Raw genomic sequence first — 23,194 nt, 5'->3', positions numbered from 1 at the left:
GTGACCTCTCAGGGTGCAGGGCTGCCTTTGGGGTCAGGGAGGGAAGGCAGACGGAGCACCGGCCTCACGCTCCCACAGAACCCCAGGGTGGGGGGGCTCCTGGTCGCACCCGGCTGGGCTGAGCCCCCCCAGGGAGGAGCCAGGCTCTCGTGATGTGTTTGTGGGGTGCAGGCAACTTCATAGTGCCTGCCCCGGGGCCTGGAGCTCACCCGTGCGTGGGAAGGGTGTGTGGGCTGGGGATGATGCCTCTTCCTCCTCCTCCTCCTCCTCCTGCTCCAGCAAGGGTGTGGGATGTGGGGTGTAGGATTTGGGATAAAGGACCAGGGGTGCGTGGGTCTGGGGGTCCAAAACCAAGGGGTACGGGGTGCAGGGCTGGGGAATGCTGGAGCGGAGCTGGGAGATGTGGGGTGCAAGCCCAGGACAGGGGTGTGAGAAGGGGTGCAGGCCTGGGGGGCTGGGGATGGGGGGGTGCAGGACTGGGGGATGTGGGATGGGGTTGTGGGGTGCAGGACTGGGGCCATGGGGTGTCAGAGTGGAGGTTCCAGGGTGCGGGACTGGGGTCAGTGGGCTGCGGGGATGTAAAAAGGGGTGCAGGATCGGTGCTGGGGGACACGGGATGGGACAGCAGGCGGGCAGGATTGGTACCGGGGGGGATACGGGATGGGCCGGGGGGGGTGCGGGACGGGACGGGACGGGACGGGGCACGACAGGGACTGGAGGGTGCAGGACCAGGTCCGGAGGCTGCGGGAGGGGCAGGAGCGGGGGCTGCGGGCCGGATCCCCAGCAGTGGCTCAGCTCCGCCGCCCCCCCCCCGGCGCTGGCCCCGCTCCCAGCCCTGCGCCCGGGGCTGCAGGGGCCGAGCTCCGCGCTTGAACCCGCCCCCGCCAGATCTCATTTCCCTAGGAAAAAAAAAAAAAAAAAAAAAAAAGAAGAAAAAAAAAAAAAAAAAAAAAAAGGAAAAGAGAGAGAAGGAGAGAGAGAGAGGGGGGGAAAAAAATAAAAGGGAGGAAAAAAAAAAAAAAAAAGGAGCGGAGAAGGGAAGGAAAGAGGGGAAGAGAGGGGGGGAAAAAAAAAAAAAAAAAAAAAAAAAAAAAGCCGCCCGCCTCCCCTGCCCGCCCGCTGCCCGCGGAGCCATGGCCGGGCTGCGGACCTGCGGGCTGCTCCTCTGCCTGCTCCTGGCCCGGGCCATGCACTTCCCCGACTACTCCTACGTGCTGGAGGAAGAGGAGGAGGAGGACGCGGAGCCCCTGGACTACAAGGACCCCTGCAAAGCCGGTAGGACCGGGGGGATGCGCGGCGGGGGGCTGCCGGGCCGGGCGGGCGGGCAGACAAAGGGGAGCGCTGGGGGGGTGTGGGGTGTGTGTTGGTGGGAGTGAGTAGGGGAGTGGGAGTGAGTGGGAGTGGGAGTGTGTCCCGCACGGCTCCGCAATTCGGGGCTTTCCACGGGGAAACTTGGCTCCCCCGTCCCGTGCTGGTCCCGGGGCCGGGGGCTCCCCGCTGCCCGGGGGTGGGGGGGCAGCGATGGGCCCCGCTCGGGGATGCGTCTGGTTGTACTCAGGGTAGGGGAGCAGAGTGGGGGGGGGGGGGGGCTGGGATGACGCCCCCCTTTCTCTCCCCAACCTTGGCCGCACCGGCAGCTGTCAAAGGCGACGGGCAGCCCCCACCCCATCCCAGCCCCCCAATCCCATCCCCCCCCCCCCCCCATCCCGGACCCACAATCGGTGCCCCTTGGCTTTCTCCTTCGCCCCCTCAAACCGCTGCCAGCAAAAACTCTCGTGTGTGTGTCCCCCTCCGCGCCCCCCCCCCGCCCCCGGGGCCGGCCGGGCTGCCGCGTCCCGGGACACCGGGGCCAGGCTCAGCCCGGGGGGGTGTTTACCCCGGGCCGGGGTCCCTCTCTGCCGGGTCAGGGGGTTGCTGAGCTGTTCTTCAGATTTTGGAAGGGCTGGGAGCCGGCTGGGTGCCACGGGGAGACAAACCCTGTCCCCCAGAGCCAGAGAAAGAGGGACGGAAGGATTTGGCGGGGAAACTGAGGCACGGGAGGGACGCGCGGGGCTGAGCAGAGGAGCGAGGGCTGGGGTCTGGCGGGTGCTGGCTGGAGGATCACGTTTCTCTTTAATGGCATTGTCTGCACTGGAAGGCGTCTGTTGATATAACTCTGTCTACATGAGGGCTTTTTCTGGCCAAAAATCCTTCCCTTCCTGCCCTCCCGGGCTGAAACAGCTAGGCTTGCAAAACTGTCCGGGCAGAGCCGGCTGGAGCCTCTGCTCCTCTCCCGCTTCGCCCAACCCCACGGAGGGACGGGGCTTCTCCCGCTGACGAGCCAGCCTAATTAGGGGTTGCTTGGCCAAGGGCCCCCTCCTCGCCCCACTCCCACGCGCCCCGAGACCCCCGTTGCCTCCCCGGGGCCAGCGAGGCGGCTGCTCCCCCCTTCCCCGCCTGTCTTTACGAGATCCTTATGTGACTAATTTAATTACGGCAGCTCTTCCCCCAGGGGCCTGGGGGGTGGGGTGTGTGTGTTGGGGGGGGGGGGGAGGATCAGGCCCTGCCACGCACCACACGAGCCGGGGATTTACCCCTAGTTGGGCTCCGCAGGACTGGGATGGTGAGATCCAGCAGCTGCTTGGCATCCAGACCCCCCACATCCCCCCTACCCCATGTGGGGGGGCTTGGTTTTGTTTTGGGGTGCCCCCCCCCCCCCCCCCCCCCCGCCTTCAGGCAGCGCCGGAAACAGCTGAGCACCGAGGCCTCGGCACTACAGGGAAGGGAAGCGCCGGGAAATGAATTTGGGTTCCTCGGCACAACTCATGCCAGAGGTGTCCTGAGGCCGCCCGCCCAGGCAGGACGGGTGCCCGCGGCTCGCTGGCCGCCCCGGTGATGCCACCCATCCGCACTGGTGCCAGCGGGCCATCCCCGCTGCGACAGAGGAAGAGCCGCCCGTGCCGCCGCGTCTCTTCCAAAGATGCCAAAAAAAGGGACCGCCGGGAGATCCGGCCTTTGGACCAACCCCCGGGGCAGCCAGGGAGGGAGGAATTAGCCGCGGTCCCGGTTTCCCTTCACCCGGTCAGCAGGATATCCAGGTCTCCGTGCCCGCCGGGTCGGATCCTGGTCGCATCTCCGGCCGGGAAAAGCAGCCGGCATCGCTCCCACCTCCCCGAGCCGTGCTGGGGGGGAGCGCTCACCAAACACACCCACCCCAAGGGTTGGCTCTTGCCTCATCCCAGGGGGTTTGCTGAGGAATTCAGAGCCGGGACCCCTCGGGCGCCCTCAGCACCCTGGGAGGGGTGCACCCCGCCTTGCTCCCCCATTACAGCTCCACAGCCACGTTTGGGGGGGGGGGGCCTGGGGGGCTTGGCGTGCTTCTGCCACCCCCAGCCACGCTGTCAGCCGGCTCCCCCTGCTTTGGGGAGGGTGGTGGGGGGGGGGGGGGGTGACGCAGCCCCCCGAGGCTGGGGGAATCACCTCTGCCATGCTATCCAGGGGGGAGCTCAGCATCTCCTGCCTGGGAGGGGACGGACAGCAGAGCCGTGGATGGGGGTGCATCACGTGCGTGGAGGGGACGGGGGGCCCGAGCCCCCCCTCCCTGGGCGTACGAGTTTCCCAGCCGTGCCTGGAGCTCTCTGGCTCCGGCCGCCTGGGTTTCACCTAGATTACACTTTCCAGGCGTAGTCAGCGGAGGCTACTGGTTGCAGTCACACTTGTCAAGCTGCCCAAAAATATTTTCCAGCCGTTATATGTCACTTATTCATGCAGGGTAAAAATCCACCCGCGGAGCCGGGGCCGGCGGGAGGCCTGCGGTTCGGGGCTCGGGACAGCGCGGAGACCTTGGAAATCTCAGGCCGATCCCGGGATCTGCTTTATCTTTGTGTAATCACCCGTTCGGACGCGGCGGCGTGCTCCGGCGGGGGCCGGGTGTGCGATGGAGAGGCCGGGGGCGGGGGGGGGGGGCCTCGCTCACCCACCCACCCGCCCTCCCCTCCCAGCTCCTGGGAAACACTCCGGCTGCCGATTCACGCCGGCGGGTCGTGGCGAGGGGGGAGACGGCGTTTCCTGAGGCTTTATCCGCTGCCGTGCCGGGGCTGGGAAACACATGGCCGGCGGGACAGGGTGGCCTTGGGGAGCTGAGGCCGGACCCGGGGAGAACAAAGCAGCTGGGAGGGATACAGGGAAAAGAGGAAGGATGGCTCACGGGTGGCTTTCCCCAAATTTTTCATCTTGGCTGTGCTGCAGGGGGTGTTTGCTGGGTGAGAACGTGCCCTCCTGGTTGCCTGTGGCTTTGCCGGGGCTTCCCGGAGGTCTCTGGCATCGTGGCGCGGAGAGAAAAAGGGATCTCGCTGCATTCCACTGAGATGCTTATAAGGTGGCCAAGGGCTGCAGGAGGGCTGTTGGTCACCGCTGTGCTGTCTACCGGGGGCGGGGGGGGGGGGGGCGCTTTGCGTGGCAACTCCCCCCTCCATACACGTGGAAAAGGCAATGAGAAAAGGCCCTCTCTCTCAAGCTGCTGGAGGATTTAAGCAGCCCGGCCAGGGAGCTGCGAGCAAACTATGGAAGGAGTTAATCAGTGCCTGGGGAGGGCTGGTGGGGACAGGATTGAGCAATAAAAACACAAAGGGGGGGACGGGGGACATGTTTGCAGCCAGAGTCCTGGGGCAGATGCACACACAGAGGTCTGGGAGTCCTTGGGAGCCGGTGCCCCTTGGCAGAGCCGGTGCTGAGCGGCAGGGACGGGCACAGAGCCGCTGTCGGGGACCAGTCCTGCCCCGGGCGGCCTCCCCGTGCCGTGAGAACCGGGGTTACCCCCTCATGTGCCGAGCCGGGTGTCGGGGGGCATCCCCATCCCCGATGAGCTCCTGTCCCTGCTCTCGTGCCGTCTCCAGGCTCCTTTCCTCGCAGGGGAATGCAACAACAAACCACCCCCCCACTCCCCCCCCCCCCCCCCCCCCCCCCCCGCCTCTCCCCCTTGGCAGAGCAATTTGCAAATATTTTCCTTTCCAGCAGCTCTCCCTTTCACAAGTGACCGATGCCGCTGGCCGGGGCTGTGTTTTCCTCGGTGACACGGCTTTGCAGAGGGGAGGCAGGGAGAGCCCCCTCCCCGCACACAGCTCCCCAGCGCATCCCACTGCTCCTTCCCAGGGGCTCTGACATGCCTTAGGTTGGGCATCCTCCATGCCAAGCCCCAGAGGAGGCTTTCTCCTCTGTTTGCTGTCACGGGAGAGGAGCAGAAGGAAAATCCTCTCCTGGAGTGATCAAACCATCCCTCCTGCTCCCGACCTGCCCCGGGACGTTCATTAGCTGGAAGCTGTTTGCAGCTGTGGGCTGTGTTTATTCGAGGCCAGGCTCCACGGTGCTTATTTCACGTTATGTTGTAGCATCGCCCGGCACGGGGTGGGCAAAGGCCTCGGAGCCCACACCCTGACACCCAGGGCTGGCGAGGGAATTTGGCCACGGACGCCCAGGGAAGCAGTGGCGGAGACGGTGATGCCTCCGGGCGGGGTGTGCAGGGGAGATGGAAGGGGAATTGGGGAGCAGGATCATCCATCCTTCTGCCTTGGCCACTGCTCTTCAGCATCTCTGCCTTCTCCGGCTGCTTTCTGCCCGCCACTCTGGGATGAGGAGGGCAGGAGGGTGCCGGGACAACCCTGGGTCTCCCAAAGACACCGGCTGGGAGAAGGATGCACCAGTAAGGAAACAGCAAGCTGGGGGGCCCGGCTGCCTGCAGGGACTGTGACGGATAGCAGAGTGGCTCTTTGCGGGGGTTACCCCTCGGTGCTGATGGGCTCCATCCCGCCGTGCCTCAGTTTCCCCTCACTGAGGGGCTCTGATCTGGCCTGGCTCCCAGCCTGGCCGCTGAGGCTTGAATTCCTGCTTTGTGCCGGCTGCTCTCGTCGGAAGGTGCTCTGGGAAAGCAAATATTCCTCGCCCCGGCGTTTACAGCCTGGCTGCTCCCTCTCTCCGGCTGCCGGCGAGGGGCACCGGGAGAGGGGCTGCGATGCCGCGGGGGGAGAGGAGAGGGCCCGGCTCACTTCCGCTGCCTCCCTCCCTCCTGTCCCCGCTGTCCTCAGGGTCTCTGCGGGACCCCCGGCCGCTGGCAGGCAGCGGGGAGACCTGGCACCCGGGGGGGGGGGGGCCTCGGCAGGAGCAGTGGGGGGCTGCTCCCCCCACACCCCCAGCCCCTGGGATGCTCCGCATCCCTCCGCCTTTGCCCCCACGCCTCTGCCCCAGGGCTCTCCAGCCAGAGCAGACCCCCGAGGTTGAGGGGGGGGGGGGGGATGGGACAGGGGGATGGGACCCCCCCCCCAGCCAAGCGGGGTACCCGCTCCTCTCGCCGTGGCCCCGGCGTGTTTTGCCGGGAGCGAAGCTCGCAGCGGGCGCAGCTGGGCTGGCGTGCGGGGGCGAGGGGGAGGCGCGAGGAGCATTCCTCACATATTTAACGGCTCTGCTGAGCCAGTGGGATGCTGCCCCGGTGACTCCACGGCTTTACGACCCCGGCAGCTCGGCCGAGGTGCACCTATTAAACCGCTCTTCTCCATCCCATCCCGGCGATGCCTCCAGCCCCGGCCGGGGCAGAGCTGTTCTCTCCCTGCCTCCTTGCACGCTCCGAACCCTCTCCTCTGCTCCCTGCCTCGCACCGGGAGCGATGCTCGTGGCTCGGCGTCGCACGAGGACTCGCAGCAGTTAGGCTGGAGCTGCTAAGCCAGCGAGGGAAGGCTGGGCTGAGCCTTTGCTCCCGGGCAGGGGATGCTGCCCATCCCGCCGGGGCCCCGGGAGCCCATCCTGCCCCGTGCAGCTTCGAGGGCCGGCGGGAGCCACGTCAGGACGAGGGTCCTTCCCGTCCGGCGCTGCACACGGGGGTTCATTTGCCCCAGACTGACCTGGAACATGATCCCGTCGTGTTTATCTGCTGCCCTGCCCTGCCAACGCTTCCCCACCGCTCTGTTTGCTTTTGCCTGCTCACCAGAACATCGCGTTCGCGCCCTGGCCCCTTCCCGCGGGTTATCATTTTTTTTTTATTTTCCTGTGACACCGTTTCCAACCTTGGTTGACTCTGAGGTCAGGCTCATCCCAAAATCCTGGCGATGCCTGAGAGGTCAGGCCCACGGGTACCCCTCTCCGCTGCTTGCCTCGCCCAGGGGTATAAGGGATGCTGAGAGGCTCCTGCATCCCCGGCGTGCCGTGGCAGGGGGGACAGAGGGACCTCGCAGGGACAGCCCCTGAACCGTGCGTGGGCAGGAGATGCCTGTAGCATCGAGCCGGGGTGCAGCAAGGGTTGGCCCGGGTCCGAATGAAAAACCTTGTTTGTCTAAAGCTTCAGCCCCGGGGGTTACGTCACCGTTCCAAGAACCCGAAAGAAAACACATAGCGCAAAAAGTCAAACAACAGCGGAAGGCTGAGTTATCTCCTGGCTTTGGGGTGAGGAAGAGCTCGGTGGGAGCCTTGCCGGCGGGTCCCAAACGGCTGGTTATTTTCTGGGTGGCGGGGGGGCTGCACGGCCAGAGCCTGGCTGCAACCCCTCGCCCCTTCCCCACTCCCATCCCCACTCCTCTCTGGCCGATGGGGATGATGATGGGGCCATCGTGTCCCTGTAACCTCCTCAGACCTTGCCCCCAGCACCGGGGGGAGCAGCGGGCAGCCCCCACAGCACAGCACAGCCCATGTGTGTGTCCCCCCCCCACCCCAGGCTGTGAACGGCGTGGGGGCACTGGGTCCCCTCCGGGGATGGCTGGCTGGGGAGCTGTGCCCCAAGGCCTGGGCCCTCACAGGCACCCGAGCAGCACCCTGCCGTGGTGGGGCGAGGGTGCAGGATGCAGACCGTGGGTGCTGAGGGGGTGCAAAGCCTCGCTGGGTGCTGTCTGGGTCCCCGGTGAGACCAAAGCCGGGCTGGCATCTCCCTGGTGCTGCCCAGCCCGGCCTCCCCGTGCGCTTCTCCCTGCTCTGACCTGTGCTCTGTGCTCCTCGCTGCCCGCGGTGGGGGGCTGGGACCCCTCCTGCCCCCCCAGCACTGCGCCTTCACCCCGGGAGCCCCCCATTTGCAGGGGGTCCCCTCCACCTTGGAGGGAGGATGCTCTCTTGGCGAGCTGCTGCGGCACTAACCGGGACGGGACAAGCGGCAGCAGGGTGGCAGCGTCCCCGACAAAGCCCCTCGGGGAGATTAACAGCATCTTGGGGGTTTGGGTGAGCAGAGAACCCCCCCCACTCCCCCCCCAAACCACCCCACGTGTCACCGCAGCCAGGGCGCATGGAGAGCGAGCGGGAGGAGGACGCAACCAGAGCCCAAACCAATGTGGAAGTTTCTCAGTCCAAAGCTTTGGGTTTGTCCCCGAAACGTGTCCTTAAAGCGATCGCTGCCGGGGGACACCCCCTCGCTGTCCCTGTCCCCACCCCCCCCCCCCCCAGCTCCGATATCCCCCCCAGGAGCAGCGAGTTGCCTTCCCCCCCTCCCCGGGCTGGGGATTTTTGGGGGGAGCCAAGCTGCCTTGTGCCTCTTGGGAAACCAGCCCCACGTCCCCACGCTCGCCTGCCCGGCTCTCTCACGTATCCCAAATCCCTCACATATGGTTTCTATATCACTTGGCTCTGCCGGTGCTTGCTCGGCTGTAAGCGAGCTTACTTTCCCTTGTCTTTCCACGCAGCTCTTGGCACGGGATGCTCGTCCTTCTCCCCGGCCCTCGTCCTCCCCCGCGCTGCCCGTTCGGACACGTCTCTCCCAGCCCCGGGGAGGGTGCGGGGAAGCCGGGGCCGGCTCCTGCCTCTGCTCTGCCCTCAAATTGCAGCCTGGCCGTGCCAGCGGCAGGTTGGTGCCAGGGGAGGTGCCGGCCCCGGCTTGTTTGCTCCTTCCCTTGGCTCTGCCGCAGGTCTGCTCTCCACCCTGGGGCTTCTTCCTCTGCTGGGACTGGCCCACCGGCTGCATGGATAGCCCCGAAACGTGGCTCTTTCACCCCAAAACGCTCTGCACCGCCTCCGGAGTGGGGGGGTTTGGGCTCAGTGCCGCACAAAGCCACGGGGTCGGGTTGAGCTGGGGCGCCCAGGCTGTTCCGCTCACGCCGGTTGTTTTGGATCTGTCAGGGTTATCCTAATTGTCCCGCCTTGCTTTCGGAATTAGTGGCTCTTTGGGGATCCACTTGCTAATTGCTTGGAGGGCGAGCTTGGCGCCGCTCCCCAGCACCCCTGAGCTGGCCCAGCCACCCCCCTCCCCACCGCTGCCACTTCCCAGGGGCTGGCGAGGGGCAGGGGGTGCCCGGGGTCACCCGTTCGCCCCAGGTAACCCGCAAACCCGGCGAGAAACCCAGCTCCACCCCACGCCGGCCGCATCCAGAACCCCTGTGCCGGCGCTGGCGCGGTGGCACGGCATGACCTCAGCCAGCCCTCGCGTTCGGGCCATGGCGTTTCCGCAAAAGCCGGGTCCCTGGGGCTCGGTGCCGGCCAAGCGCCGAAGCCGGGAGCCGCATCCCGCAGCGTTGACTCACGGCGGGGCCGCGGCGCGCGGGAGGGCAGAGAGCAGGGCAGGAGGAAGAGGAGGAGGAAGGGCTGGGCAGGCTTACATCCAGCCTGGCGATGCTGAAGCATCTCTGCACCCCGGGCCCCGCGGGAGCTGTGACAGGAGGGGCTCCTGGCCCCGGCAGACGGACGGACAGACGGACGCCCCTCGGCCGGCTCCGTTCTTGCGGGCGCTGGGCACAGCGGGAGCTTCCCGGGCCATATGGCTTCGCGTGGCGGTGGCAGATGACTTGGAGGTGGTTGGAGCATCCCGGGGCTGTCGGAGCTCACACCGGGCTTGGGGGTTGCAGGAAGGGGGTCCCGAGCCCGGCGTTGGGTTTCGCGAAGTGAAAAAGAAAGGAGTTTTGCAACGCAAATAATAACAGAAACCCTAAAAAAGTGATGAGCCGGGCTTGATGCGAACCAGATGTCAGCGTGGGGCTGGCTCCAGCTGCTGGGAGAGCCGACACGGTGGCGGGCTGTGGAGCGGGGGGAGCCCGGCCGGCACCACGCTCGCCTTCCCCCCGGCCTCTGGTTGAAGGAAAGGGGGAGGAGGAGGAAGGGCTTGCCTTCCTCTTCAAGGGCATTCCAGGTGTGGAGGGGCTAGGGAGAGGCTGGGCATGGGGAACCCAGCCCTGATGGGGTTTGGAGTCCCCTGGGAGAGGCATGGGGGGCTCACACCTCCCCCCCCGCTCCCCTTCAGCTGCTTTCCTGGGAGACATCGCCCTGGACGAGGAGGACCTGCAGCTCTTCCAGGTGGACAGGGTGGTGGACCTGGCACGCCGCACCATCACGCGCCTGCCCACCAACTCCTCAGGTACCGCCGCGTCCCCAACCCGCCTCCAGCCCCGCGGGCTGCCCCGATTCATCACACCCCACACCCCCTCCCCGGATTCATCAACCCCCACCCCGCCTCCTCCATCCCCACAGGCAGCAACGCCACCAGTGCCAGCCCGCGGCCGGGCCACCAACCGCGCAGCCGGGGCCACCAGCGGGCACGGAGCCGCCGGGCCGCCACGTCCCGACCGGAGAGAGTGTGGCCGGACGGGGTCATCCCCTACGTGATCAGCGGCAACTTCAGTGGTGAGTGCAGGCGAGCCGGGGGGCCGGGGCGGGGGGAGGATGCTCCATCCCCGGCGTGCCTCAGTTTCCCCGTGCCGGGCTGACGGCCCCCGCCGCCCCCCCTCCCGCAGGCAGCCAGCGAGCCATCTTCCGGCAGGCGATGCGGCACTGGGAGAAGCACACCTGCGTCACCTTCCTGGAGCGCAACGACGAAGACAGCTATATCGTCTTCACCTACCGCCCTTGCGGGTACGTGGAGTGGGAGCGGGGGGAGGAGGTTCTGGGCACGCACCCTCCCCGCCTTGGGTCTTGCGCTGCAAGAGGGGGGGAGCGTGGCAGCTCGTGGGAGCAATAATTAGGATGCTGGCTGACACCCCTTGGCACCAAAACGCCCACGTCGGCGTGCGCGTGGTGCTAAACCGGCCGTCCCAAACCCGCTCGGTTTTGCGGAGGGTTTTGCGGAAGGGGACCCGTCCCCCCTGGGGGGGTCTGGTCCCTGCGGGGGGGGGGTTGGGGTACAGGAGGTCTCGGAGCCACCGACCTGCGGCACTCGCCGCCGCGGGCCGGGGGCTGAAATCGGTGGCGCGGCACCAGCCCGGGCTTGCAGCGGGGCCGATGCCAAAGGAAACAGGGGTTTGGAAGAGCTCAGCGTCTTCACGCGTCAGGGCACGGCCCCAGCCAAGCAGATGGTGGTTAGGAGGAGGCTTTCCCCTGGAACGGGCCGTGCACGACGGCGAGGGGGGTGCCGGTCTGCACCCCCTCCACGGGTGCAACCCCTAAACCCGGCGTGGAGGGTTGGACATGCCGGGGGGGAGGAGCGGGCGAGAGCCCATCCACGGTGCGGGATGGGAGCAGCACCCCAGGGTGCCGGGGTGCGCAGCCACACCGTGCCGTGCCAGGCAGCCCCGGGGGCCGGGAGCTGAGCCCTCCCAGTTCCCAGGCAGAGCCGGGGTTGGAGGCACGGCTGGAACTCGCCGCGTGGGCAGGACGGCTGACGCTGCCAAGGCAGCAGGGATGCTTCCCAGATGCTCCACGCCACGTGGGACTGGGGTTGATGCTCCAGGCCTGACTCATATCTTTACCCCCAGCAAGCACTGGGATGCCCGCACCGCAGGGATGTCCCCTCTGGAGAACCAGGGCTCAGCCGGTGCCACCCATCTCCCCCCCTCCCCAGGTGCTGTTCCTACGTGGGTCGCCGAGGAGGGGGACCCCAGGCCATTTCCATCGGCAAAAACTGCGACAAATTTGGCATCGTGGTGCACGAGCTGGGCCACGTCATCGGGTTTTGGCACGAGCACACGCGCCCCGACCGGGATGACCATGTCTCCATCATCCGGGAGAACATCCAGCCAGGTAGAGACCAGCCTCCCTCCTCGTCTTCCTCTTCCTCCTCTTCCTCCCTGCCGTGGGGTGCTGCCGAAGCCGGGGTGTCCCCCCTCCCCGTTGGCATCCCCCCGTCCCGCCTGCCTCCGCAGGGCAGGAGTACAACTTCTTGAAGATGGAGCCGGAGGAGGTGGAATCGCTGGGCGAGACGTACGATTTCGACAGCATCATGCACTACGCCAGGAACACCTTCTCCAGGTAGGCAGCTGGGGGGGCTCGTCCCCATCATCCCCGGAGCGGAGGGGACGGTGGGCACGGGGTCCCCAGCCCTGGGAGATGGTGTCACATTAGCGGCTCTGCACGGGGGGAGGGGGGAATGCTCTCGGTGCAAAGCTCCCATCTCCAGCAGAGCCGTGGCACGGCGGGCCGGGCAGGATGAAGCCCCATGACGTCCCTTTCCAGTGCAGGGACGGCGCTGTCCCCGCAGTCACCTCCGTCGGGGACACGTCCCCGCTGACTCACCGGCCCGCAGGCTTTAATTAGCCAGGCTGTTTTTAGCATCCTTCCCCCGGCAGCAGCGGGGAGCAGCAGCAGACCCGGAGCTTTCCAGCCTCCGCTCAGCCTCTGCCTGCTCTCTCCCCAGGGGCATCTTCCTCGACACCATCCTGCCCAAGTACGACGTGAACGGGGTGCGACCTGCCATCGGCCAGCGGACGCGTCTGAGCAAAGGGGACATCGCCCAGGCCCGCAAGCTCTACCGCTGCCCCGGTGAGTGTCACCGGGACGGCTCTGCCCCCGGGGCCGTGTCACTGCCGGGGGGACCTGGAGCGGCCGCCGGGCTGATCGGCTGGGGGCTGAGCGTGCACGGGGCCGTGTGTCCCGGGGAACAGGCTCTGCTTTCACCCCGCGACTTGAAAAAAAGGAAGGCTGGATCCCCTGTTTCCAGTGGCCAAACGCTCTTTGGGGTCCTCCTCGCCTTCAGACCCCCTGCGAGGAGCACACAAGTTGCCTTCCTCCATCCACGGCACTTTGCTGGGGTGTCTGTGAGCAGAAGCTTAATTCAAGACCTCGGCGAGCCGTGGGGGCTCTGCCCGTGTGAACAAGAGCATCCCCAGCTGCCCTCTCCTCCTGCTCCTCCAAGAAAAAAGCATCCCCCCCCCGCAGCATCCCCCCAAATATCCTCCAAGAGCATCCTCGAAGAGCAGAGCATCCCTTGAGAGCATCCTCTGACAGCAGAGCATCCTCCGAGAGCGAAACATCCTCGGAGACCGTCCTCCCACCCACCCCAACAGCCAGAGGGTTTTGGATGAGGCACGGCCGGGCGTTACGCAGGGGTGGGACGGGACGGTCCCACCGCAGACTGGTGGGGAGCGAGGGATGCTCGGCACAACCAGCACACACGCTGGCACCTTGAATGGTGCTGAGGACCGTGGCCCGTGAGCACCGGCATTTCCCCGGGTCCTGGGGAGGCCGGCACGAGTCCCCTGCCTGCAGGCACATGCTCTGGGATTGTACCAGCCACATCTGCAAGGAGTTTGGCTCCCGCACGCTCCCGCTTAATTCCAGCGACTAATTAGCAGCTTGGAAAAGGGACGCCTTTGTGAGGGGCCCCAGCAGCCGGCTGTGCCCCGTTCGGGGGGCTGCAGGGGAGCAGGGCTGTGAGTGCGAGCAGGAAAAGTAATTAGTTTGGAGGGGGAGGAAAAAAAAAAAAAAAAAAAAGCTCAAAAAAAGAAGCCCAAGGTTAAAAAAAAAAGCAAAAAAAAAAAAAAAAAAAAGCCCGGCTTTCCCTTCCCTTTGTTTCCACTGTAAAGCAAGGAGGGGAAAAAAGGCAGCGAGCCCAAGTTTCAAGCTGCCTTTTTTTAACGTTTCACCTTTCATCTCGTGCCCCCCTCCCCGAGCGGGAGGTGGGGGGCGGCTGCCTTGGCCCCGCGACAGCCGGAGCGAAGCGCCGTGTGCCGTGGCCGCGGCATCATGTGGCTTCCAGATGGTAACGCTGGGCCGGATCCAGCCGCGGCTGCGTAAACCTGCCCGGAGCCCGGGCGGCGAGCCGGGCCCCCGCGGCGTGGCAGGGCACGTGGGGGGGGGGACAGGACGGGATGGGGGGCAATGGGGTGGCTCTTATCCCCGGGGCTCAGGGGGCAACGTGCGTGTGAGGGGGTGGCGGGGAGCCAGGAGCATCGCCAGCCACCCCCCCCCGGTGAAGTTTGGGGCATTTTGGGGGTTGTTGCAGCAAGGTGGTGATTTTTTTTTTTTTTTAATGCAGAGCTGTCCTCAAAGCTTTGAATTTGGGTGGTAAAAAGGTGCAGGGGGGGGCCGGGGGAAGCAACTGGTCGCAACCCAGTGCTGCCCCTCCCAAAACTGGGGGCTTCCCGGGGTCTGAGCCCCGCTTTTCCCCCCCTCTTGGCAGCCTGTGGGGAGACGCTCCAGGACAGCCAGGGCAACTTCTCCTCCCCGGAATTCCCCAACGGATACTCTGCCCACATGCACTGCGTCTGGAGGATCTCTGTCACCCCCGGAGAGAAGGTACCAGCCGCCGGCGCAGCACCGAAGACACCCCACCTCCTCCCAGCCCTCCTCTCCCTCCCTCCCCCCCCCCCCCCACCTTCTACCCTTTTTTCGGGGTGCCCCTAACCCCAGCGTCCCCCCTGCCCGGTGCCTTGCTGCGGTTCGGGGATGCTGCTGGGCATCACCGCAGAGCGGAGCCGGGTACCGCTGGATCTCCGAGACCCCCGTGGGGTGCGGGGAGGGAGGGCTCACCCCACACTTTTTCCACCCCTCCCCCCGCACCCCCCCCCCCCTCCACCAACTCCCCACTTCTAGATCATCCTGAACTTCACCACCCTGGACCTCTACCGAAGCCGGCTGTGCTGGTACGACTACGTGGAGGTGAGAGACGGGTTCTGGAGAAAGGCCACGCTGCGAGGTAACCAACCGGGAGCTCTTAGCCTGGCCGGCCGGCGCTGCCGGCCCCTGCCCTCACCCCCTGCCCCACGGGGGTGCTCCGGGGGCAGGCAGCGGGGCGAGGGGCTCCCCGCTGCCTCTATCCCTCTAGCCCGAGTGTGATGTGCCAAAGCCCTGGGGCGGGGGGGGTGGGGGGTGGGAGCTGGATTCTTGGGGTCAGCGGGGGCTCCCGGTTTGCTGCCCCAGTGAAACCGGTGAGGCTGACCCAACTGGGCGGCACATCTCCCCCCGGTATCTCAGTCCCGCCCCCGTGAACTGGGTGCTCCCCAAACCCTGTTTGACCCCTGCACTCCGAAATAACCAGTGAAAGAACCAGAAAAGCCGGAGGGAAGCTGGGGTGCGGGGGAGAAGCGGCGCTTTCCCTTTAGGATGCTGGCAAGGGGTGCGCGGGGAGGGCGGGGGGGGGGGACGGGGACTGGGATGTGAGGGTGAGGAAGAGGAGGGTGCCCGGCCGGCGGCAGCCCAGCACGCCTTCATCCCCAGGCAGGTTCTGCGGGAACAGGCTGCCCGAGCCCATCGTCTCCACCGACAGCCGCCTCTGGGTTGAGTTTCGGAGCAGCAGCAACTGGGTGGGCAAAGGTTTCTTCGCCGTCTACGAAGGTAGGGATGGGCGGGGGGGGGGGGGGGGGGGGGGGCTGTCAGGGGGCAAGGCTGGGGGGGGCTCAAGCAGCTTCTCTTCCCTTCCAGCCATCTGCGGGGGGGACGTGAAGAAGGACAACGGGCACATCCAGTCCCCCAACTACCCCGATGACTACCGGCCCAGCAAAGTGTGCGTCTGGAAGATCACTGTCTCCGAGGGCTTCCACGTGGGCTTGACCTTCCAGTCCTTCGAGGTGGGTGAGCATCCCCCCCACCCCCGCCCCCCCCGCCCCCGCTGTGCCGGTCCCCCCGCCATTCCCTGGGGCGGGAAGCAGGGAATCTCCCCAGCAGCATCACCCCGAACCCAGTGGACCCCACGGGACAGGCTTGGGGGGGGCTGTTGCTGCCCTGCTTGGCTCCCCACCTCCCTCCGCACTGCCTCCGTGCCTCAGTTTCCCCACGCAGCAGATCAGCTCCCTTGGCCGGTGGGTGCGTGGGGGGCTGGGACCGTGGGGATAAGGAAAGGAGCAGGGCAGGGTTTAGGGGTGCTGGGGCCGAGACGGTGTGTCCCCCCTCCCTGCTAACACCCCCCCACACACACACCAGATCGAGCGGCACGATAGCTGTGCCTACGACTACCTGGAGATCCGGGACGGCAGCAGCGAGTCGAGCAGCCTCATCGGGCGCTACTGCGGCTACGACAAGCCGGACGACATCAAGAGCACCTCCAACAAGCTGTGGATGAAATTCGTCTCCGACGGCTCCATCAACAAGGCGGGCTTCGCCGTCAACTTCTTCAAAGGTAGGAGAGGTGCTGGAAGGGGGGCCCGGAGGACTGGGGAAAGGTGGGGGGGGGGGGGGGGGGGTCGGGCAGGGAGGGCACTGGCAGCCCTGCCTGCCCGCTCAGCCCCGCTGCCCCTGCCCAGAGGTGGACGAGTGCTCGCGTCCCAATAACGGCGGCTGCGAGCAACGCTGCGTCAACACCCTGGGCAGCTACAAATGCGCCTGCGACCCCGGCTACGAGCTGGCCTCGGATAAACGCCGCTGCGAGGGTGAGTGACAACCCTCCCCCCCCCCGCCAGCTCTGTGCGCGTCCCCCACCCCATGCGGCAACCCCCATCCCAGGGAGCCCGGGGATGTGATGGGTGCTGGGTGCCTCCCGCCCCTGCAGCCGCCTGCGGAGGTTTCCTCACCAAGCTGAACGGCTCCATCACCAGCCCGGGGTGGCCCAAGGAGTACCCCCCCAATAAGAACTGCATCTGGCAGCTGGTGGCCCCCACCCAGTACCGCATCTCCCTGCAGTTCGACTTCTTCGAGACCGAGGGCAATGACGTGAGTCAGCCGGAGAGCAGCCCCTCTCCATCGTGTTTGTGTGTGTGTGTGTCCCCCTCCTCAATGCCCACCAGTGGCTTGCAGGGCGGCACAACCGTGCCACCAGCCGTGTGTGTGTGTGTGTGTGTGTGTGTGTGTGTGTGTATATGTGTGTGTGTGTGTGTCCCCCTACTCCTTGCACCCCACAGGTCTGCAAATACGATTTCGTGGAGGTGCGCAGCGGGCTGACCGCCGACTCCAAGCTCCACGGCAAGTTCTGCGGCGCCGAGAAGCCGGACGTCATCACCTCCCAGTACAACAACATGAGGATCGAGTTCAAGTCCGACAACACCGTCTCCAAAAAGGGCTTCAAAGCCCATTTCTTCTCAGGTAGAGCTGCCCGGCCCCGGCACGGGCATCCCCTGCCCTCCCTCACCGAGCCGACCCTCCCTGCACCCCCAAACCACCGCTAACGCCTGTCCTTGCCCGTGCTGGGGGTGCAGCCCCCGGTCCCAGCCTGGCGGTGGGGTGATCCTTGGGGTCTCTGCCCCGTGGGGTCCAGAACCCCCCCCCCCCCCCAGCCTCCAGCAGCCTGGCCGGCAGCACATTTTGCTGCCTCTCGAGGCTTTTCCCCTCTTTTGAGGGGCAATTGGGTCCTGCTTCAGTTGCTTCAGACCCAGTGGGTGCTGGGCTCCAGCTGCATCCGCGGAGGGAAACGCGCTGGGGATGGGGCTGTGCTCAGCCCTGGAGGGGGGGGTCTCACCCCCCCCAGCTTTGCCGGGGGCCGGGCGCTGCACCCCTCGGGCGGCATTACCGCGGGGGAGGGCGGCGATGGGCCCCCCCACCCCCCCACCCCCCCCCAGCTCTGCTGCCTGCTGCGCTGCTCCATCCCGCTACGCTGCACGGCCACGGGCTTCCTGCGCTTCCCGGGCAGGCTGCTGGGCATCCCGGCCCAGGCTGGGGACAGGGAGGCGGGGATGTCACCATCCGGCCACCGCCATTGTCTCAGGTCACCGGAGTGGTCCCTCCTCCCCAAAACCATTACCTGCTTATCCCTGTCTGTTCCGTGGGCCTCTCTCCTCTCCCGGGGCCACCCCGCCGGGAGATGGGGTCACCTCCAGCGGGGTCATGGAGGGGCAGGGATGGGGACACGGAGCAAAACACATCGCTGGCAGCAGCCAAGCGTCACCCGGGGCTGGTCCCCGGGCTGGGGGCTGCCATGGGACCCTCATGCAAGAAAGGGTCCCCCTCGGCACGATGCGGTGCCCTCGACATCAGCCCGGCCGTGAGCGACCGACAGCACGTCCTGGACAGGCTGGGCTGGACCGGACCACCGGTGCCTTGCACCTCCCGCTGCTTTTTGGCCCCATCGAAGCCGTTTTTGAGGGGCAACGTGGCCGCTCGGCTGCGGAGAGCGGCGGGAGCTGGTATCCCCAGGAGCCCCCGGGGTTCCCCGAGGCAGCCCGGCAGCTTGCCACCGCAGCAGAGACCCGCGGGCCGGGGGTAGAGTATCTTTGCTTTATTTTTTTAATTAAAACCAAGGCAAGTAGGGTGGCCCAGCGGGGCCCAGCCATCGGGACCCTCCAGCAAAGCGAGACCTCGGGAAAGCCCAGCGGCCGAGCGGCAGCGGGACCACGGGGCAGCCGGGTGAGTCTCCCCTCACCACGCTTCGGGCTCCTTCCCTCTCCGCTTTGCCCTCCTCTTCCTCCCACCAGGATGTGCGGCGGTCCCACGGGGGCTGCCCCTACCCCAGCCCACCAAACCTCCTCCTCCCTGTCTCCTCGCTCAGGTCTCGAGCTTTCCCAGCAGCAGGACCACGCTGGAGGACTCGGCCACACCAGGGTCCCTCCTCCGGTCCCCGTCCCCCCCCTCTCACCCCCGGGGTCGCTCCCGGCCAGCCCTGGGCAAAGCATCTCCCGTGCGGCTCCTTTTTAGCCGCGGAGGGTCTCTGTGCTCCTTCCCCGCTGCTCCGGACGCAGCCAGCCGCCGAGCCTTGCCCCTCAGTGCCGCGGGCAGCCTGGCCGCCCGGGTTGCCCATTTTCCCTGGGCGAAGACGTGACCCCATCCTCTTCCTCCTCCTCTTCCTCCTCCTCCTCGCGGGCCGGGGCGACGGGAGGCAGCGGCCGGCTCCGTCGGCTCGCACGTAAGGATGCGTTTCGCCCGGGAATCCGCCACGGTGTCAGCACCCAGGTACGTCCCCCCGGCTCTCGGCCGAGCCCCGGTGCACGGGGGGGTCTGTAGCGGGGTGCGAGGTGCAGGCGGGGGCTGCGGGGCGGTGAGCAGCCCGGAGCCATCGGATGCACGCTGGGATGACGGTGAGCGCACGGCAATGCCAGGTTGCGGCGAGCAAGCTGGTTAGAATAAAAGATTGCTAAAAGACACCTCTGCCAACTCTCTCCGCTCTTGTCTCGCCCGCCCAGGCTCCCTCCGGCCCGCCGACGGGGCGATGCCGTGCACGCTCCCCCGGTGCCGGAGCTGCTCCGAGCCCACCCGGCCCATCTGAAGCCCCTTCCCATCCCCAACCGAGCTTTTCCGCCTCGCTTCCTCTCTCAGACCTAGGAGACGTCAGGTTACAGCCTCCGGTTGAGAGGCGGCCGTGGGGCTTGGGGCTGCCCCGTAGGGTTGCGGGGGCAGGGGGGACTGGGGCAGGACCCCCCCTCGCTGCTGCTGCTGGCTCCAGGAGGGATGCTCTTCCCCAGCATTGCTATGAGCTCGGAGAGGGATGCTCAGGTGGCTGGTACCCGCTTGCTGCTGGCTTCCTCCCTCCCCAAACCATCGCCCCACGGGGAGGGAGGGGCAGGGAGGGGCGATAGGCCAAGGAGCGGCCCTCCCCAGCCCCAAAACGGGGGCTCTGGGCGGGGGGGGGGGAGGTTGGTGAGCCCTGAGACGCCGGCGATAGGGACCTCAGGCAGGTGGTGGGCGCTGGGAGGTAAGTACGGCCAGCCCCGGGGGTGGGGGGACGCCTTGCTCGGGGCGAATCCAAACCCCTCTGCTGCTATTCCTACACCTCCCTCAGCCCGGACACCCCCAGGAATCACCCCCCACCACCACCACCACCAAAGCCCATCCCAGAGTCAGCCACACCACCCCCCCCCACCTCCTCCTCCTCTTCTTCCTCCCCACAGAGCCGCTCGCCACCGAGCCCCGGCTGCACGAGGGGCTCGCGGGGGTCCCCCCCGCTGCCTGCTTCCCCGGCTGCCTCTCTGCATGCCCCGCCGCCCCCCTCCACTGCGCCCCCCCCCCCCACACACACACACCGCCCCGCTCCCCCATCGCTCCCCCGCCTTTTTTCTCCCTCTCTTTTTGCAGAGAAGAAGCAGCAGCTGCAGCCCCCGAAATCTCGCCCACCCGGCCTGAAGTTTCGCCTGCAGAAGCGCCCGCGGGGCCCCTCCTGAGCCGCTGCCGTCCTCTCCATCTTTCTCAGGAACACCGCGGCCCCGGGCACCGCGCGGGAGCACGCCGGGGCCGAGCCGAGCCGAGCCGAGCCGTGCCGCCGGCCCTGGCAGCCCCTTGCTTGACAGAACTGGTTGTTGGCCTTATTTTTTAATTTTTTTTTTTTTTTTTTTTTTTTTTTTTTTTTTTTTGGTTTTAAGCACTCACCCCATCCCCATTGTTTTTATCATTGACCAGCTGACCTTGTTGTTTTGGTTTGGTTTGTTTTCCACACCACCCCCGCCCCCTCTGATTTTTACCGTGTCTGTGACATTTCCCTATCGATGAGTAAAGAGGGACTCCCGCGTCCTGGTCTTTCTTGTGCATCTTTGGTTGTCACTGTGTGTTTTTCTGCCTTCCCCGTCCGTACCGTAAGCAGGTAATGGTTGTGCCCAGGGGTGAGCCCAGGGAGAGGAGGACCCAGCCCCCGGCTCGGGCGAGGGACGGTGGATCTGCTTGCTGCTGGCCGTAGGCGCTTGCTTGGCTGGTCGCTCCCCGGAGGGCAGCGGCGCGGGGCTGGGGACCGGCGCGCACCGGGCAGGATTGGGCTGCCGTACCGGGATGCCGGCTGCCGGGCTTTCCCACCCGGCTCAGCCGCGGTCCCTCTGCTCTCTCGGCAGACAAGGACGAGTGCTCCAAGAACAACGGGGGCTGCCAGCACGAGTGCCTCAACTCCTTCGGCAGCTACGAGTGCCAGTGCCGCAGCGGCTTCGTGCTGCACGACAACAAGCACGACTGCAAGGAAGGTGGGTCGGCGCCCCAGGTGTTCCCAACCCCAGTAGGACCCCCCCCCGCCCCCCCCCCATTTCACCCATGACCCCCCCACCCCCCCACCCCCCGCTTTCCCCGCAGCCGGCTGCGACCATAAGGTGACAGCCATCTCGGGGACCATCACTAGCCCCAACTGGCCCGATAAATACCCCAGCAAGAAGGAGTGCACTTGGGCCATCACCACCACGCCGGGGCACCGCGTCAAGCTGGTAGGGATGGGGGGGGGGCAGGGGGGGAGCGGAGGGGGGCACCGAAAGGAGGTTGGGGGGGGGTCGTCCCCCACCCAGCCCCACTGAGCGCCGGCGGCTCGGCCGTTTTCCCCGCAGACTTTCTCGGAGCTGGATGTGGAGGCGCAGCAGGAATGCGCCTACGACCACCTGGAGATCTACGACGGCAAGGATGCCAAAGCGCCGGCGCTCGGCCGCTTCTGCGGAGCCAAAGAGCCCGAACCCCTCATCTCCTCCGGTAACAAAATGTTCCTCAAATTCGTCTCCGATAACTCCGTCCAGAAAAAGGGCTTCGAGGCCACCCACGCCACAGGTACCACCGTGGGGCTGGGGAAACCTGGTTATGCGTTGAGGTCGGGGAGGGGATTATGGATCCTCTTAAATGCCTGCCCACCGCTGTCGGCTTCTCCCCCCAGTGTGCGGGGGCCAGGTCCACGCCGAGGTGAAGACCAAGGACTTGTATTCACACGCACAATTTGGGGATAACAACTACCCAGGGGGCTCGGACTGCGAGTGGGTGATCATGGCCGAGGAGGGCTACGGCGTGGAGCTCATCTTCCAGACCTTCGAGATCGAGGAGGAAGCCGACTGCGGCTACGACTACATGGAGCTCTTCGACGGCTACGACGGGACGGCCCCGCGTCTCGGCCGCTTCTGCGGGTCTGGGGTGAGCTGGGGATGGGGGGGGACGGGGGGACGGGACAGCGACGGGGTGGGTCAGGGCAGGGAGAGGTGCCAGGCTGCGGGGGCGATGGGTGAAGCTGAGCCAAGCCGCAGCAGTGCGGAGAGATCCCGTGGGGGGGGGGGTTTGGGGACGGTGTGTGGGGGTGCAACGATTTTACACCCTCCCTGTTGCAAATCCCATCCACCCCCCTTCCCTGCCACGCTCACACATCCCAGGGATGCTCGTGGCTCTGAGCACCCCTCTCCCTCGCCCCGGCAGCCCCCCGAGGAGGTCTACTCGGCCGGAGATTCGGTGATGGTCCGCTTCCACTCAGACGACACCATCAACAAGAAGGGTTTCCACCTTCGCTACACCAGCACCAAGTTCCAGGACACGCTGCACACAAGGAAATGAGGGCCGGGGGTCCCCGCCCCCCCCCCCCAACCCCCGCAGGCAGGGGAGGAGGAGGAGGAGGAGGAGGAGGAAGGCAGGGAGGAGGGAAGCGGGGAGCGCTGCCCCGCACAGACTGCACGGAGGAGCACACAGCCAACCTCAGCACACAAGACACGCTCGCACGGGGCCCCGGGGCTCGGGCACCCGCGGGCACAAGGGCAGAGGATGATTGGGAGGGGAGAGGAGGGGGGGGGGGTCCCCTCTGCCAGCAGCTGCCCCCCCCAGCGCTGGGTGGGGGGGTCCCCCGAGCGGGACCTTCTCCCCTTCCTCGCCCTGGCCAAGCCGGCCGCAGCTCTCTGAATGTACAAACCAGTAACCGGGAAGAGCCCAACCCACGGAAGGTGCTGTCTCTCTCTTGTACCGATGAAATAAATACCCTTGTACTTGGAGGGGGGGCAGCCCCAGCCTCTTTGCTTCCCCCCCCAGGCAAACAGCATCCGAAACCAGTACTGGATTGGGGGGGGGGGGCGGCGGGGGGGAGCACCCCAACACCCTGCGGCAGACCCCGGGGGCTGCCCCCCCGCCCCGATTCGGCGCTGAAGGAGCGGAGCAATCAGCTAATTGCAATCTGCTTCTGCTCTGATGAGGGAGAGGCCGGCCCAGCTCTCAGAGGCAGGGTGCTGGGTGCCGGGGTCCATCGCTGATGGGTGCCACCTACTTCCCCCCCCTCCTTCTCCCCCCCCCCCCCCTCGGGGCTCCGTTTTGGGCCGCCAAAACGCAGGTAGGTGCTCACCCCACGTTTTTCGTTGCGCACCGTATGGAGGGCAGGGGAGCAGCCGGGCGAATCGCCCCGGCCGTCGTCACCCTCGGCACGGGGGTGGGTGGGTGCCACGTGCCGCAGCCACCCATGTCCTCAGGGTGGGGGGTGGGGGGCAGGCCGGGGTCCCCCGAAGCGGGCTTTGCCCAGAAGCGACGGTGATGGGCGCCAGGGCTTTGCACC

The 23,194-nt window shown here is 66.6% G+C and overlaps 2 protein-coding genes across 4 annotated transcripts; both read left to right on the top strand.

Annotated features, from left to right (window-relative positions):
• Positions 1–1,065: 1,065 nt before the first annotated feature.
• Positions 1,066–22,643, top strand: BMP1 (bone morphogenetic protein 1). Of its 3 annotated transcripts, XM_042801532.1 has the most exons (20): positions 1,066–1,275; positions 10,175–10,288; positions 10,402–10,554; positions 10,665–10,782; positions 11,708–11,886; positions 12,009–12,114; positions 12,500–12,624; positions 14,264–14,379; positions 14,677–14,779; positions 15,301–15,417; positions 15,505–15,650; positions 16,003–16,198; positions 16,323–16,448; positions 16,568–16,728; positions 16,917–17,097; positions 20,760–20,885; positions 20,992–21,119; positions 21,237–21,450; positions 21,554–21,804; positions 22,081–22,643. In XM_042801532.1, the coding sequence occupies exons 1-20, from the start codon at positions 1,134–1,136 to the stop codon at positions 22,213–22,215; spliced, it is 2,937 nt and encodes a 978-aa protein (XP_042657466.1). In that variant the 5' UTR covers positions 1,066–1,133; the 3' UTR covers positions 22,216–22,643. The 3 variants fall into 3 exon arrangements, 2 of the variants coding, with proteins under 2 accessions (XP_042657466.1, XP_042657467.1); XR_006166140.1 differs by lacking the exons at positions 20,992–21,119; positions 22,081–22,643 and having other exon boundaries at positions 1,067–1,275; positions 21,554–21,665; XM_042801533.1 differs by lacking the exons at positions 20,760–20,885; positions 20,992–21,119; positions 21,237–21,450; positions 21,554–21,804; positions 22,081–22,643 and adding an exon at positions 20,017–20,465 and having other exon boundaries at positions 1,068–1,275.
• On the top strand, positions 17,199–19,095 carry LOC116964015 (translation initiation factor IF-2-like). The gene is made up of 2 exons (XM_033002179.2): positions 17,199–18,354; positions 18,497–19,095. Exons 1-2 carry the CDS (start codon positions 17,434–17,436, stop codon positions 18,764–18,766), a joined length of 1,191 nt encoding a protein of 396 aa, XP_032858070.2. The 5' UTR covers positions 17,199–17,433; the 3' UTR covers positions 18,767–19,095.
• Positions 22,644–23,194: the final 551 nt, after the last annotated feature.

This window comes from Tyto alba, unplaced genomic scaffold (genome assembly GCF_018691265.1).
Source record: "Tyto alba isolate M040663 unplaced genomic scaffold, T.alba_DEE_v4.0 Super-Scaffold_34, whole genome shotgun sequence".
In the NCBI taxonomy this organism is placed as follows: Eukaryota; Metazoa; Chordata; class Aves; order Strigiformes; family Tytonidae; genus Tyto; species Tyto alba.
The sequence above is the reverse complement of the archived record's forward strand: the minus strand, read 5'-3'. Positions and strand labels throughout refer to the sequence as shown.